A 17885-nucleotide genomic window follows, 5' to 3' on the forward strand; every position below is an offset into this window, starting at 1 on the left:
TCCAGAAAGACATTCCGAGCAGGTCCTCACAACAACCTTTCAATTCCCCTTGTGCCTTGGCCACAAAATCTTGGCCAATATAAACCCAGCCTACTCAGACCTTGGCGACTGGGGCTCAACACAAAACCTTGGGTTCCTCCATACACTGAGGTTTTGTTTCCTAGGCGTCAGAAAGGCATATTCTAGCTCAGGTTTCCTGAACTGTTTCCAGCTTGGCTTCTGTCAGAGATTCCTGGAGTCAGAGCCACTTGGTAATTGGTCTCATGATAGGTAAAGCTGCCCCATATCAGAGCCATGAATTGGTTGGACTTTTAGAAAAATACATATCTCCAGTCGTGGGGAAAAATTGTTGATTGTGGTATGACCACATGCTTCATATGACCCATTGCTTTTTTTATTCGAAAAAGGCTCCTAATGCTACAGCATTGTGTGTCAGAGTCTTGCCCTCTTTGATGCTGTTTTTCAGGAACAATAGGAGACACAAGGAGCCCTGCTCAGCAGCAGATCCGCTTTTCTGCGGCACAGCTCACTTTTATAGGGAAAAGAGTGGTTTCGCTTTGTACAGGGTTGAGAAACAGCTTCTGTTTGCTTACGGCTCTTCTGAGCCAGCAGTACTGTCCTTGATAGAAAAGAGGAGCTGCCAGCCACTGTGTTATCTCATGAAAAAGACAACTGTAAACTATGTCAGCATACCGTGCCTTGTATTTCTACAATAGTGTTTCTGCCCTTCAAGAGCAAAGAAGTGCACAGAAGATCCTAAGAAATAAGTGAAGGAACAAGGACGGAGTATGAAACTTTAACTAGTCTGAGAAGGAGGCAGACAGGGGCCAAATCCTGCAGTGGGAAACACAGTCTTGAGGTTTGGGTGCCAGTCTTTAATAAAATACTTTCTTGTGAGGGCTGAAAGTTTTTTCCCCCTGGGTTGTAAAAACCCTGGGTCTATGAATCCAATGTTTTGATGGCAAAAATCCTGATATTTTTTGTATAATAGTTTAAAAAATTCACTCTGTCATAGGAGCAGAAACAAAACAATAATGCAGGAAAAGTCTATATGGATCTGGAGGAAATATTTTTTATTACCGAGATCAGAGCATCCACTATCTGGATCATACAACTCTGGCTAATTTTACTTCCTGTCTGGGGTACTTTTTCTTAGTAAAAGTGTGGGGTGGGGAGTCTTAACACTTAATAGGCCTGCCTTCCCTGAAGTTCCCAGATTGCCCACATGAAAGCTGTCAGCACGCGCCAGCCCTCCACCGAAGAAGGCACAGGTTCAGGACCTGGCACCATGTAGCCGAGTGGCACTGCTCCCAGAACTCTCATCCAATAAAGAGCCATTGTGGGATCTGGACCTTACAATGTACAGGACAAATGACAGAAATGAAAAGCACAATGCACGTGAGTGGAATCAGAAACTTGAATGGAGTGGTAATCACTTCCTTAGTGCGGATCACATCATTTATCATGGGACTTCATTCTGTAATTCAGTCCTTGCCTAGTGTAATAGTACAGATTTCCATTTATCAGTTGATAAGTGAGAATGATTACTGTGATAACCATTAAGCAACACAGATTACTAGTGGTGGTGGGGAAGAGAAGTGGAAAATTGTCATGGGAGGTGGGAAGGGATCAGCACTCATCAGAAAGAGACAAAAACATGAGAAAAGAGAAGGAAGGGCTGATTCCATTAAGCAGCACCATTCCCAGCAGTGGTGGGGAAGAAAAGTGAAAAATTGTTAGGGCAAGCGGGAAGGGATTGGCACTCATCAGAAAGAACAAAAACACGTGCAAAGACAAGGAAGTGCTGATTCTCTATGTATGTGATCAATACAAGCTGCAGTTGAGCTATTGAAGAATTTGAGACTATGTCTAATGGCATAAGAAACTAAGTCAGGCCCAGGACTTCAAAATGGCTGTGATTTCTTTGTGAGAATGAGGAATGAGGCACAAAGTGGAGTTAGAGCCAGGAGGAAAGGTGGAGCTTAAGGGGAGCTGCTGTACAGCTGATACCCAATGTGAGCTTTAGGTCCCAGAGGCTGTAGAGCTAGAGCTTAGATCCAAATACCAAGAGGCTGGGAGGAGTCAGTGCACTAAATCAGGCTGAACCATAGTTTCCATCTGGGTGACACAGAGTGACTCTTTCTTTATACAACAGCCAACCTCACTACATTAAAAAACAAAACAAACAAACAAACAAAAAAAAACAGATGTTGCTCTTAGCTAAGTTTTCTCAAGCAAATAAATACGAAGGGGTAGTAGAATTAGACTTCATAGAGCAAATGGAAAATGCTCTGTCAGCTGGACGATTTATTGCATTCCACATTCTTCTGTTTTAGAAACAGGTTTTTCTATCTCTAAGCCAACTATATTTTTAGCTAATCAGTTTTGACCAGAAACATGGTCTGTCTCAAATAACCCTCTTTCTTTACTATCTGGAGCCTGGAATTGGTCTCAATTTCTTAGCAGAGTTACTTGGTCTACTTATTTTCAGACATAATATAACTATCAACTAACATATGCCTATATACATGTACCATTTGAACAAAAACATCCTCATATCTGTGAAAGCATACAAAAATTTCAGCTCAAAGGCCATTTGATTCAATGCCAAATTACAATTTTTCATGCGTCTATTCGGCTAGCATGGTTCTACCTCTATAAGGAATCTGCAATGTTGGTAAGTTATTTTAAATGTGTGTCAGTAGTTTCTTTCTATTTATGACATTATACCTTTGGAGTGGGTAGATTGTATCTGGTTGAAAAATACAAATAAATATTTAATCCAGCATTGAGTTTTCTCATGTTATCAACTCACCAGAATTAAGCAAAATAATAGATTTGAGGCACACAAACTCCTCTCCCTGCAGATTCATCATGCGGAATCGAGATGATGTGGCCAGCAACATGTCGAAGATCTCTACCATGCCCTCTACACATTTTCCCTGGTTCCTGTGAAAACATAGCAAAAACAAATAAAAAGATTAAAAAACAGAAAATCTTCCACAAGACATGAAAGGGTTCACATTCATAAAAATCCACTGGTTCTAAATCTTTAACAAAAAACTATCAGCCATTGTCTTCATGGAGTATGAACATTCATTTGAATTCCAGAAGGCAAAACAAAAATATAATTTCCCATCAATGAAACATTCTCATTTCAACTTCTTAGAAGAGGTAGATAGTTCAGTACTCAAGTCTGCCATGTCAAATATGGAATTCTTCAACCTATGGGTAATTGAAAATGATTTGGATAAATGATTTATCTAATACACGTATATTGATCTGCTACTATATTCTAGACAATGTGGTAGTTCTGGGAATAAAAACAGGGCTTCGGCTCAAGATGCTCATGGCCTTCAACTAATATAACGAGTCCTGATACATGTGTTTTGTAGTACTTTTGAAGTACAAGAACAACTACAATAACTATGGGCTGTGGTTGGGCTGAGTCCCTTGGTGTTGCAGGGGATGGTATGTAAGGATTCGCCTAGTAGGTGGCATTCGAGTGGATGCTTTAAGATAATGTAGGGTTTCATCAAGCAGAGGTGCAAATGCCTCCTTGGAAGAGGGTCCTAAACATGTGAGGAGGAGCATGAAAGAACATAGAGCAGTGTGTTGGAAGTCAGGAGGTGGCAGATTAATCTGGGAAAACAGAAAAATGTCAGATCATGACATTTTTAGAAGTTCAGGCTTTTAACCTTGGCATCAAGAATTTAACATTAGTAGTTGCAATATTAAATAAGCAAACCAAAGGTTCATAACATGCAGTACTTAAAAACATGTGTCTGTATCTTTTCCATAGGGTTGTTGAAGAATTTAAATGAGATACTACACACGAAAGGAATTCATTCTTTTTTTTTTTTTTTTTTTTATCACAGGTTGAATTTTGGCATGATGTGTTTGAGAAGGTTAGAAAGAAGTTAAAATATATTATGCATGCACAGATATAGATTTGTGAAATATATAAACAATTAAAATAAATAAATTAAAACTAAACACATTGTTTAGCACCTTGTTTTGTTTCTAGTTAATAGATCTTGGAGTTCTCCATCAACTTTTTTTGACAGCTCAATATGTTTTCACTGAACAGAATGCTAAACTTTCCTTAATCACTTCTTTCTTGGGTGACATTTCTTTCTTTTCAAGTATTTTGTTGTTAAAAACATTTCATTCAATGACTATCCTTATGTTTATGTCTTTGGATACGTATACAGATAGCTATAGAACAAATTCTTAGAAGTAGAATTGCTAGATAAAAGGGCTTATGTATTTTAAATTCTGATAGTTCAAACATTGCTTTCAAATAGCTTATACAATAGACTGTTGATAAGAGAATATATTCGTATAGGCTTTCTCTAAACTGCCTGCTCTTGTCCTTTGCACGTATTTTTCTGTTATATGTCATTGTCACATAGATTTTTAAGAGTTCTTTAAATACTATAGTAATAAGCCATTTGTCATATGTATTTTTAATTGTTTTTCTTATGGTTTTTCTGTTTTTTCTTCTGATTTTGTTTCTGGTATTTTCTTCTGCAAAACATTTAATAGAGAATTAAATTTACCGAATGTTTCATTTATGGCTCTAGAACATTACGTCTTGCTTTTAAAAGCAAAGACAAATAAAAAATTTACATATAAATATATATAACATAATAACATATAAAAATTATCTTATATTTCCTTCTAGTATACTTCCATGTTTTCATTTTTAAATTTTTGATCTTCTGGGGTTTATTCATTTGTATAACAATTTTATTGAAAGATAATCACATAACATCTCATTTGCCCATTTAAAGAGTGTGAATCAATGGATTTCAGTATATGCACAATGTTGTGCAACCATTTTGGGGGATTTATTTTGGTGTAAGGTATGAGAAAAAGATCCAATTAATATTTTTTCAAGTAGCTCATTAGTTTTCCATCTTTTTCACAGACGTTCTTTTCTTTGACTTAAAAAATGTTGATTACTTCTGATATATTCATATACTTCTTACAAGTGACCTCTAAGATTAACATTATTATTTCCATTTTCCAAATGAGGGGATTAGGACTTAAGATTGCTATGTCAAATCACATTGCTTACCAACGCAAAGAAAGAATTCCAACAAGAAGATCTTCTCTGTCTTTAATTCTTGCTCTACTTTAATTCATTCAACAAGATTTACTGAGAGCCTATTACATACCAGTCCTTATGCTCAACATTAGAGTACCAAGAAGAAAGCCATGGGCACTGTCAATAAAGAGATCTAGAATGGGAACAAGACAGACAAGGAGAAAGCCAGGTGCAAGACACAGGAAAAGGTCTAGAAAGAGAGCTTTTTGCATCTAACGTCAGTCTCCCCAGATTCAACCTATCTCAATATTGAAGCAATTGTCATCCTGTTCCCAAATAAAGTGAAATGAGGTTTTTTATGTAAAGTGCATGGAATGGAGTGTGGCACACAGTAAGGACCACCTTTAAGTATTACCTATAGATATACTGATAAATACATGGATATGTCAAGGGAGAGGTTGGCCTTTTAACTTGAAGGAGTCAGAAAAAAACTGCCATGTGCATTTTGCTTTGACTATGAAAATCTGGATGCATGGAAGCTCCACAGAAGCAGAGCAGGAACTTTGAGAGGTATGCTGCCCAGCGTGGGGCTGACAGAGTGCTCACGCCAAAGGCTCCACTGGCACTGAGTGGGGAGAACATACTAGAAGTGGGTTCTTCTTGTCATGGAGTTGAATTTTTTTTTTAAGTAGTTCATCTTCTTTCTAGTGAAAAAATAAACAAGGATGGGGGAAAATGTTTGGAGGATGAAGCTTTAAAAATAACAACTCATAGCCAAAATAGAGAAATGTTCCTTTCTCAGTATAAAGTCTCTGTTTACTTAACAGACTGCACACCAGCAGGGGAGGAAGTCTCAGTGTGGGAGGGAGCCTATGTTCACCTGCTGTGAGGAAAAGTTCAGTGCAGAAACTGAAAAAGTGGAGACTTCACAATTCTCCTTTCTTCTTGTCCTTTTTCAATCCTCTCCCATAGTTTCCCATGAAGAGCTCGTTCTTGACTCTTCCAGCAAGAGTGTATTTTTCTCAGCCTCTTCTTATTAGATATCCTGTTATTCCTAACCAGCAATTATTACTTGTCAACAACATAATGCTTGCTCTACAGCACACATTAGGAGCTGTAGACTGCACCCTCAGGGATGGTGTATACCCCAAACTCTCAATTCAGTTCTCGTGTGTGTGTGTGTGTGTGTGTGTGCACGCGCATGTGTATGTTCCTTTAGGGGATGTGGAGAGAGCTTATGTTGACTGTTAATCATAGAAATATTATGACAGGAAGACCCCAGAGCCTACCTTCCATACAAACACATGTGCTTCATGTTTTGGTGGTGTGCATCTGAACTGCGAGGACTTCTGGGGGGATATTCCAAGCAATGAAGCTGCACTTTTCTAAGCAGTGCTGTTTAGAGGCTACAAGAAGTTTATCTTGATATACTCCTAAGAATAAAATCACTCTGTTTTTCAATGGGAGCAACTTAGTTGGTCTAAGCACTTTAGCGAATCCACTATTTGTATAGTAAGTAAAAATTATGTACTTTGATGACTCTGATGATAGTTTTGTTAAATTATCCAAATGTTGCCTGAGTCTCAATGACTGGCCAATTATGTGGTAACTACGGGTCTCTCACTAGCATTTTTACAAGGTGAAAAGTCTTTCCATGTGAGCTAGTGAAAAAGTGATTTGTCAACCTGCAATCTGGCACAAATCTATGTGGACTTTGAAAATGAGATAGATACTTGTCACCTGCCTGATGCAAAGAAACTCTTCAGTGTCTATTGAGGTCATTATGCATTGTGGTCAGGGCTTCATTTTCAAAGTCTAGCCAAAATACTCTATACTAACTTCAAGGAGAAAGTCATACTAGAGCATTTAGCTCAGTTTCAGTGGGTATGGATGGATCACTGGCATCAGAAATGGGGTGATTACTACGAATCTGGAGGTAACGTGACTGTAAAAGACAAAATTAGTCTAAATCCATGAGGTGCTCCTGAGGCTGAGAAGCACGTGGGCTATGGAAAAACAAGATTTATTTTTAAAGGAAGCACACAGCTCCAGTCATAGATCAGGAATAGTTTATCGAGCAGACCAGCCTATGACTCCCGCTGTGAGACGTGACAGCCTGCAGTGATGAACTTCTCTATGGATTATGTCAGTCTGGTTTTCAGAGCACCTCAAAATCCCCTTGTGGGGAGCCTTGTTCTGCTACTTATCCTCTTCAAATGTGGTCCATTTGCACTTAGGTAGTGGGGGAAAGAACTGGACTTGACAGAGCATTTGCTCATGGCATGTTCTGGAAGTTTCTCCTCTATAAAAATAAAAGCCTGTTTTTCAGAAGCCCTAAGGCTTCTCTTCCTCCACATGGAAAATAAAGAGCTCTAATGAGGGTGTGCAGACCAAACCCTCACTTGTATACCTTCAAAAATATGCCTTACAAAATGTAAGGTTACCCATTAGCATCTCTTCGTATAAAAGGAAACTGATAAATGGAAACTGAGAAAACCTAGGGGATCAACCTAAGACATTTAATTTAGCTGTCCTGAAAAACGGTACAATATGATTTTTAAAAGGTAACAAATTAAGATGCTATTCAAAATCAATAGTGGCAAGATTGGATGTATTTAAAGAGCTTCTTTATCTTCAACACTACAAAATCTCTCAGCATGTGCTCAAAATGCTGAGACTCCATAAATATTTATATGATCAAGAGGTTTACATATGCAGCTCTGAAGTATGGAAGAAAGTGATGAAGATGGAAATTGTAAGTGATATATCTTGAAAGATGCAAAATTTAAAATGAAAGTTGTTGAGACTCTTGAGTCCAGCTGCCTGGGTTCAAACCTTGATGCCACTATTTACTAACTTTGTGACCTTGAACTAATTACTTTTAGTTTAATTACTTAAACTCTGTGTGTCTGAATGAGTATATAGACAGAAACACCACATTGTACTGTCAGTTGCAATTAAGCCATTGGGATTTGATGGTTGTTTGATACAGCAGTTAGCCCATGTAAATTAAAAAAGAAATTGGTACTGGAAGTGAATACTGTCATGAAAAATATTTACTTCCTAATGCCAGGTAGGAAGAAAACATAGCAAGCTAGGGAGCCCTGTTACAACATTGCAAACTATCTGCTCTGAAAGAACTTGGCAGGTAGACTACATGCCTGGGGAGGTGGTCAGAATGAGACCCATAGTGTGTAGTGGACACTCTGGCAGCCATTAGTAACGTGTTGCAAGAAAGACGTGAGATTGGGCAAGAACTGAATGGTTCTCAAGCAAAAATGGAAGGGAATGGAGCAAGATCAAAGATAAATGGCCTTATAAGATTGGAAGAACCAACAGTTTTTGGCCATGAAATAGTAAGAGATGAAATGTAAAAGGGTCTTGAGCATGGAAGGCCAAGTAAAACTTCTTTGTTTACAAAGTGACTCCATCTTGTGGCAAAGGGTGACAGCAGAAGGGTATGTCCTCACCATCCAAACTGATTATTTCAAGTAGTCTCAAGCGAGTCACCATTAAGTCACGAGGGAAAGGCCGAAGCACTAAGAAGCGAATAAGAATATCAGGCTTGTTGGTGAGGACATGAGGAAAAGCGAACCCTGGCACACTGTTGTTGAATATATAAATTACTAAAACCATTATGGAAATACTACAGAGGACCCCGCCCAAAATTAGAAATATAATTATCATTTGATCCAATAATCCCACTACTGGGTATATATACAAAGGAGAGGAAATCAACATGTTGAAGAGATATCTGCACTCCCAAGTTCATTGTAGCATTATTCACAGTAGCCAAGATATGGAATCAACCTGGGTGACCATCAATAGATGAGTAGAAAAAAGAAAATGTGGAATATATGTAAAATGGAATGCTATTCACCCTTTAACAAGAAGGAAATCCTGTCATTTGCAACAACATGGATGAACTTGAAGGACATTATGTTAGACATTGCTCCCAAATGACCAAAGGGCTATAAGAAATGTAATTCTATAGCACCCTGCTTTACAGATTTGAATCATTTCCAACTGGCATGATTAGTAAAGTAACAAATAGTATGTAGCATTTAATGTGAGTCTCAAAACGTTGACTGAGTGAGGAGGAAAGAAATTTGAGGAATTTCCAGGAAGATTAAATGGTATCAGAAAGGCCAAGAGGTGGAAGAAGAGAAGGCCTGTTCAGGGAATATTGAGTAATCTAGCTGGTAGAGTTTGCTATTTGTAAAGAGAGAAACTGGCAAAGAGGGCTGAGTCAGACTGTGAAGAGTGGTTAATAAAAGGCTCCTGAGATGAAACGGGAGACAATGTGTAAGGGAAGACCATTAAGAGCTTACCAGTGGGTGACACGATCATGTAAACACTTTTGTTGTGACTAATTTGGCATCAGTGCACAAAGGAGAGTGGGGGAGAGAGAAGAGTCTGGAAGAGACAGCAGGTAGGAGGAAGGGGAGAGAAGACATGAGACAGCACCGTGGTGATAAAGAGAAATCAGGGCTGTTCTGAAAATCCTTTGTTGATCTGAAGGAAAAATCAACAGATTTCGGTGAATGATCCTCGGTGTTGGCAATGAGGAAGGATTTAAAGACTCCTCTGGAACTGTATGTTAGGATGGATGAAAAGATGATAAAAGAAAGCGAGAAATTAGCAGAAAGAAGGAAATTCAGAGATTTGTCATTTGCTAGTAAAAGAAAACAACTTCCCTTAAAAATGATTGAGCTAAAATTTCACGAGACTAAGTCAAGACGACAACAGAAAATTGATAATGTGGGTCTGAAACTTGAGAGAGGGACAGCGCTAAATATATCAATTTGATGAGTTTTTTTTTTTTCACTTACTAAGAGTGGGCATCTTTTCAAATAAACTTGTTAAAATGTACCTCATCCTTCAAATGGGTGCCTGGTATTTCACTGTGTTCATATGTATTTAAGGGCTCTTATTATAGGCATTTATATTATTTCTAATTTTCAGCTACAACAAACAATGTGCAATTATTCCCATACATATATTTTCTACACTTACAAAAGTATGCAGAAAAAAATCCTTACACTACAATAGCAGAATCAAGGGGTATAAACATTTAACCATTTACTAAGTATTGCCAAAATGCCTTCCAAAAAGGTTATACCAATTTACACTGCCCCCATGAAAGCATAAAATATCTGGAAATACATATTTTGGAGATATCTGAATAGAAATCATTGAAACTGGAAAAGCAAGTGAGTTCACTAGGGAAGACAGAGACAGAGACAGAGAGAAAGAAGGAGAGAGAAAGAGAGATGAAGAGAGAAACAGATTGAGAGAGAGAAAAGAGGGAGAGAGAGATTGAGAGAAAGAGAGGGTAGAAAGAGAGGAAGAGAGATTAAGAGAATGGGAGAGAGACTGAGGAAGAGAAAGATTGAGAGAGAGGGAAAGAGAAAGAGAGATTGAGGGAGAGAAAGATTGAAAGAGAGAGGGAGAGAGCAAAGGAGGAAGGGGTGAGAAAGTGGCAGAGGGAGGCAATTTGGGAGCGACAGCATCTCCAGCATGAGAGGACAAGGTGGAACCAATCAGGAGGATAAATGGTTGAACGGTCAGAGGTGTGGCTGGACAAGAGCAATCAAGATGTTGAATGTCGGAAGGTCTAAAGGAAAAGACGGTAGAATGAGACAGACTAAGGGAGGGACTGAGAGAGGGAGGGAGGGAAGGAGAGAGTAATGAAAACAGATGAGAGCAGAATCAATATCATCACAGGACAGAAATACCTTTTTGTAACTCAAGGATATGAGAAGAAATAAATGTGAATGCCGAAATTCTGGGAGGTTAATTCTTTAGTCAACAAATGTGATATTATTTGCAGAGAATATGGGAAGGTAGCCTGAGGCTGGAGCCTCCAGGAACTCAGAAGCATCGGTGAAAGCTGCTAGGGCCCTGGATGGGCTAAGGCACAAACTCCTCAGCAATGCCTTTGGGTTTCCGGCCCTTGTCCAATCTCTTCAAGTCCATTTCTTACTGCCCACCTTGCAGTTTATACTGCAGGATACTTGTGAACAAAGGCAAGTTTTCCAGAACACCTGCCCGTGCTGTCTGCTTGGATCACCACTGCCCACCCCAAAGATGTGTCCTTCTCATCTTTCAAGGCACAGACCGGGTCCAGGGAAACTTCTTGGCAGTTCCACTATGCTCTACTCTTCCCTCCTTTGTTTTATATGCTTTTTCTCTGTGCTGTGAGACTGTCCTTTATATCAGACTTTTTCTGTAAAAGATCACAGAGCAACTATTTTAGGCTTTGTGGGGCCGTTACAGTCTCTGTGGCATCTACTCAACTCTGATGTGTGTGTGTGTGGGGGGGGGGTTGGGGTTTGTTTTGTTTTGTTTTGTTTTTTGAGACGGAGTCTCGCTTTGATGTTTTAATGCAAAAGCAGCTGTGAACAAAATGTAACCAATGATTATGACTGTATTTATTTATTTATTTTGTAAATAAATAAAACTTTATTTACAAAAGCAGTAACAGGCCAAATTTGTCCTGTCGCCTACACTTGGCCCACCTCTGCCTTCTATCACTGTTCTACATTCAGTGAGTTTACTGAGCACTGATAAAGTGCAGATGTGCGTCCCCTCCAAATCTCACATTGACATTTGATCGCAGTGCTGGAGGTGGGGCCTGGTGGGAGGTGTTCGGGGTGGATCCCTCACAACTGGTTTGGTGCCATCCTTCCATAATGAGTGAGTTCTTCCTCTTTCAGTTTATGGGATAGCAGGTTGTTTAAGGAGCCTGGCGTGTCTCTTGCTCTCTCCTTTGCCATGTGAAACGCCTGCTGTCTCTTTGCCTTCCACCATGAGTAAAAGCTTCCTCAGGCCTCACCAGAAGTAGATGCTGGCGCCACGCTTCTTGCACAGCTTGCAAAACCCTGAGCCAAATAAAACCTCTTTTCTTTATAAAGTACCTGGCATCAGGTATTCCTTTACAGCAGCATAAAATGGACTAACACAAGCCCCGACCACAGCCCCTGCTAGTTGATAAGAATATAGTAAAGACCAGGACAGCAATGTGTCTTTCTCAAAAGGAGCTTACAACATATGTGGGCAGAAGATAATATTTAAAACACAAAATAAAAAAAAGAAACAAAGTTGTAATTAGGGTATGAAGGGAAATGCATGGTATTTTAATATGCTATGGTAGTGAAAACCAGGGACCTTCTGTGGAAGAGAAGTTTGAAACGGTGAGGGACATCCACGTGGACCTTAGCGAATTGTGGACCTGGAGCTCAGAGAAACGCTGGGGTCTGGAGAAGCAGCTTTGGGGGTTGACAAGGGAGACTGCCTGAGTGCACAGAGGGAGAGGAGAGATGGCATCTTAGGGGAAGACAGCCTAAGAGAAAGACGAGCCTGCAAAAGACACACAGAGCAGGGGGAGGTAGAAGAAAGCACCAAGGAGGAGGAGTGTCCTAGGTCAACAGGAGGCATCAATTATGTTGGTGTCTAAAGAAGTCAAGGAAGAGAAGCATGGATTGGAAGACCAGACTGAGATCCTATCCAGTTTTTTGTTTTTGTTTTTGTTTGTTTGTTTTTGTTTTGTTTTCAGCAGTGTTGGGCAGCCTGGGGATGGAAGTGAAGAAAGTAGACAGTGGATGTGGCTCAAGGTGGATGACTGACTCTCTAGGTATGGAGAAAACTTGAGGGCACAGAAATTCTAGAAGGTAGTCTTGCAGTGACTTATTATGGGGCTTAAGAGGAAACCAGAGGAAAATGAAATCAGAAAACTGTTTACGATAACAGAATAGAAAGTATTATAGTAAGTATCAAAGACCAAGTAGGCTCAGAAGGAACAAGGGGTGGGAGAAGTGGAGGCTACAGAGATTATAGTCCTAGAGAGGGAGCTTCTAATCTAAGATACTGCTGGTAGTAGACTTCCTGGAGGTGGCATCTACTCTACTCTACATCTACTCTACTAATGCAGAAGTAAAACTAAATAATGGAAATGTAAAAGCTTAAGAACGCTGAGACCTTATAACAAAGCACAATATTAAACAAACAGTTGACTGACAATTGACAAGAGGCTTATTTTGAAAAATTACCCAGGACTCATTTGTTTCTGACTCTTCAACAACCTCCCAACTTTGAGGTGTTTTCCTCTGCCGATGATTCTGAACAAATGCAATGATCTGAAGGTTACAAGAATGGGATTGATGATCTCGCCAGAAGGGCAGCATGTCTCTCTCATGCCCAACCTTCCTTCTGCCTACCTGTCAACACGCAAAGCCAATGGCCTTGGGCAAAACTCTATGTTTATATGTTAGTGTCCTTTAACTGTTGTGAGCTACAGGTCAAGGCAAATGGGCTAAAAATATAACATGATAACCCGCAAAAATGTCATTCCTCTTAGAGAAGGCAGTGTTTAGATAGAAAATTAAAGAAAAAATGGAAGAAAATTAAAACAAATAACAGAAATTTTTAAGATATAGCCAGAGGATCATCATCTTAGAGTTATTCTGAAAAAATGGAGATAAAAACCGTGTTGCATGATTCATTTAGAGGGATTGTATTTCAAGTGGAAATGACTTTTGGTCCATTAACTTGAGAACGGTTGGTATGAGACTGAAAGCCAGTCTATCTTCCCTGAGAGTTTGAGGAATAAATGCACGGAGCAATTTAGCAGCAGTTTAGAAATGTAAAGTTCTCAGAAGGCATGTTCCCAGTCAAGCAGACCTTGCTGAAGAAGCTGGGAAGTATGATTGCAGGAAAAAACTTTCAGTTCCCTGCTTTTCCTAGCTTAAATCCATATTTCACTTTGTTGCTATTACTGTCTTTTTAAAGTTTGGAACATAAAGGAATCTATGAAAGGAAGCCGACCAACAGTGGTGCCCAGTGGATAGATTTCCAGTGAAATGGGGGGACAAAAGCAAAAAGGATTCTTTTTGTGTAAAGAAGTCCATACTTGTTGAAAACAAAGAAAGGAGTGAGTATTTCTCTCAGGCAGTATCATCAGGGTTTTTTAAGATTGAGACAGAAGAGTCATTCTCCTTCAGAGACCTGCCTTGTGGAGGCATTAAATCCCTTACTACTACGGGGTGGAAGTGGCTGTTACACATCAGCAAGTCATCCACACACATCTATTTCCACTTCCAAACCCTCGTAGGATGAAGGCCCTCCCAGGGTCCTCTAATCACATCCCTGGCACAAAGCCAAGAGGAACCTCACTCTCTCTTCCTTCCTCTTTTTTTGCAGCCTCCACAGGTGAACCTCAGCTTTACAAGAGTCACTATGAGCCTGCCTCCAAATCCTGGTGACAGAGGACAGTTAATTGATACACCCTTTACTCGCCCAGAAGAATTCACACCCTCTCCATTTATGCTGGTGCAAATGGTTATTGCGGAAATTACAGAGGAAATGTCAGATTGACCTATGGAAAAGATGTGTCTGGACTTGAGCTTGAATCATGTAGTCATATTATGTCCAATTGTCTTTCTTAAGCTGTCTGTCACACAGGAGTAAGACTCCATGCTACCCCTTGCTATTTACTTTTTTCACATCAGGGAGCTGATAGCCAAAAGAGTTCTTAAGCCAAGAACTCTTTATATATTTTCTTTTATATATTTTCTAATAAATAGAACAAGCCTTAACATGTCCTCTTTTCATATACTTTGGGTGCTAAAGTGGTAAGAAAGGAGGTTAGAGTTGGTTATTACAGATGCTTCTGTCAGAATGTGTAAAACACACTTCTGGGTTTGAATGGTTTGCCAAAGGGAGATGGAATTCTACACTTCTATAGATAATGATCCACTTAAGTTTGCTTGTTCAGTTTATACAGTTTAAGAGCTAAAGTAAGTCCCTAGAGGAAAATTCTCTAATGGTTGTGCCTACTCAAATATCCAGCTTGAAAGGAGATTCAATCGATCTTTTAAAATGCCCACATCAAGTATATACCATTGGGAAGAATACCACAGTTATTCACTTTTTGTTTAAATGTTTTGGAATTACACAGACACAGCAATTACAAAGTTTGTCTCCACTCTTCTTAGATGAACAGATTCTGTTAACTGAAATGAAGGCAAATGAATGAAGAGAGTTCTATGTTACATATCTGAGAGCAGAGTCTATTTTTGATACACCGACCATTGTTTCTCTGTAAAAAAAAAAAAAACAATTAATACTTCATCTGCTCATTAACTCAGTTCTAGTTGAATACTACTTTTTGGTCCATTGTATATGGCAGACTTTATGTTAGGCACGAAGGACATAAAGATACACTTATTCCTTCACACAGTAAATATTGAGTTGGAATCTCGTATGTTCCAGGCACTGAGTTAAGTGCTGAAGGTTTAACAGTGAGCCACACAGACACAGTTTTGCCTTCCTGCAGGGTACAGTTTAGTCAGGAAGCAGATATTAAACACACACATACACTCACAATGATAAAATAAAATAAAGCTGTTAATTTGATAAATGCCGAGAAGAAAAAGAATGGGGCTTATGAGAGAGTACAACAAGGGGTGCAACTTAAACAAGGGGGCAGGAGGGTATCTGAGAAGCCCTCTGGGAGGGAGTGATTTTTTTTTTTTTTTTTGAGATGGAATCTTGCTCTGTCTCCAGACTGGAGTGCAGTGGCATGATCTCAGCTCACTGCAATATCCGCCTCCCCGGTTCAAGCGATTCCGCTGCCTCAGCCTCCTGAGTAATTGGGACCTCAGGCATGTGCCATCATACCCGGCTAATATTTTTTGTACTTTTAGTAGAGACAGGGTTTCACCATGTTGGCCAGGATGGTCTTGATCTCTTGACCACGTGATCTGCCCACCTCAGCCTCCCAAAGTGCTGGGATTATAGGTGTGAGCCACTGAGCCCAGCGGAAGGACTGACATTTAATCTCAAACTAAATAACTAGGAATTAGCCAGGAAAAAAGTTGAGGGGAGTGTGCCAAGAAGACAGACATGCATGTGGGCCTTGGAAGCCAAAAAAAAAAAAAAAAAAAAAATAATAATAATAATAATAATAATAATAATGCTTGAGGAGTCGGAGAAGCTGAAAGAAGGTTGACATCCTGGAACCCTGTGACTCCAGGCACAGTGGCCCTGGATGAGGCTGGAGAGCTGGGATCACACAGTGGCCACAGGCCACAGCAAGAGGTCTTAATTCCCCCAGCCAAGCGATGTAAGAGCAGTTTTCAGAGAGGAGTGACCAAGATTTGTGTTTCTCTTATTCTTTTCTTAAAATGTTTATAAATGTATAGGGTACAAATGCAATGTTGTTACATGCATAGATTGCTTAGGGGTCAAATCAGGGCTTTCATGTATTCATGGATTTGTATTTTTCTCTGGCCTCAAGGAACTCACAGGGGAAATTTCCTTAAGTCTCTATAGCAGAATGAAAAGAAAATTCACATTTCTTAACCTGGCAAAGCTCTTGTGCACACAAAACCAAAACAAAATGCACCATACAATGTTTAGGGTCTATCATGGCCATTGATATGCCTGAAGTAAAGACAATGCCTTTCTTTCCCTCTTCCTCTTATAAATAACCTTAATCCACTTACTATCCTTTCAATGACTCTTTTCCAATACAGAGTGTTGGAATTCCAATAACTAAACTAATGACCTAGGAATTTTCATGTTGACTTCTCACAGGAATTCCAATCATTCACTTGTTAGAATTGATCAAGTTCTTACTAGGTCCTAAGCACTTTGCTATTTAGTGAAGGTCCCTTACTTTCCATGAGCTTTCAGTCAAGCAGAGGCAAATATGAGACAAGAGACATGGACAAGGTAATCTCCAATTGTAGTACCTACTAGAAAATAAAACAGAGAGTAGCAAATAGGGGGCAATTTTAGTTTCCTTGTGGTTGAGGGGGTAGCATTGAAATGAAGGCCTGAGTGACAAGATGCTTGGAGATAGTCCAGACTTCATTTTTAAAAGAGAAAATTTTAAAGTGTTCTTCATGAGGGTAAGAGGTGGTTATTTTCATGGTTGGTTCCAAGGTTTGGAAAAAGTGTCCTAGTTTTGAAATCCAGTAAGGGCGACCAACAGATGCAAAGCATTGTGCCAAACAATGCAAGAAACTTGCAATGAAAAAGTAGAATTAAAAGTGGCCTAAACACTCCCTTCCTCTTAGAATCACCAGCCTTTTCATGCTGAATTTGGAGTTGCAGCTGTCAGGAGAGTAATGCTACCCGTGGAAGCCAGTTCACAAACGAGGTCTGTGAGCAGAGTCAATGAAAGCTGGCAGGACTTCTCAGCCCACATTCAAAACAATCAATCCTGTTTTATTAAATACACCCTTCTTTTAAGATTACAACTCATTGGCAGTTCTTTTGTCTCTTTCTTTCTTATTTGGTCTTCTTTTACTTGGACAATCTTTGCCTTGAGTTCACCATATAATTTCTACTTTCTAACATCATTTTATGCTTCTCAATCTCTTCTAACCTCACTCAATAAAATACGGTGAATACGTAACCACCAAGTTAAATACTAGTTTGTTTCTTGAAACTCTCGCATATAAGTACTGATTTAGAAGTGCACTTTAATTTTTTTCTTTTGATTATGCTAAAATCTGAAAAGTGCAATGATTTGGCACTGTGCAGCAATAGGTAGCATTCATTATGTAACTAGTAACAGGCACTGGACCAGCAAGGAGCAGGCTTTTGTTCCTGACCCCACTCTGTGAATATATGGTCTGCAACCTTGGAAAAATCACCTAACCTTTCCGTAATTCCATTTCCTCCTATGCAAACAGAGAGGTTGGATCAAATCACTGGTTTTCAACCTATTTTTGGAAGTGGGATCCTCTTAATAAATGAAATTATATGTGATGCTGCAATTATAAAACAGAATCAATGTCCTCTGCTCTAGAAGAATTGGAAG

At 39.4% G+C, this 17885-nt stretch overlaps 1 protein-coding gene across 7 annotated transcripts in view; it reads right to left on the reverse strand.

Annotated features, from left to right (window-relative positions):
* The window catches only part of ESR1 (estrogen receptor 1), a 469479-nt gene that overhangs the window by 39430 nt on the left and 412164 nt on the right, over positions 1-17885 (reverse strand). For all 7 annotated transcript variants that reach the window (XM_030928659.1, XM_030928652.1, XM_030928653.1 and 4 more), the window contains one exon: positions 2816-2949. In XM_030928659.1, coding sequence (XP_030784519.1) covers positions 2816-2949 — 134 coding nt within the window. The remainder of the gene's footprint in view (positions 1-2815; positions 2950-17885) is intronic.

This window comes from Rhinopithecus roxellana, chromosome 4 (assembly GCF_007565055.1).
Source record: "Rhinopithecus roxellana isolate Shanxi Qingling chromosome 4, ASM756505v1, whole genome shotgun sequence".
NCBI lineage: Eukaryota > Metazoa > Chordata > Mammalia > Primates > Cercopithecidae > Rhinopithecus > Rhinopithecus roxellana.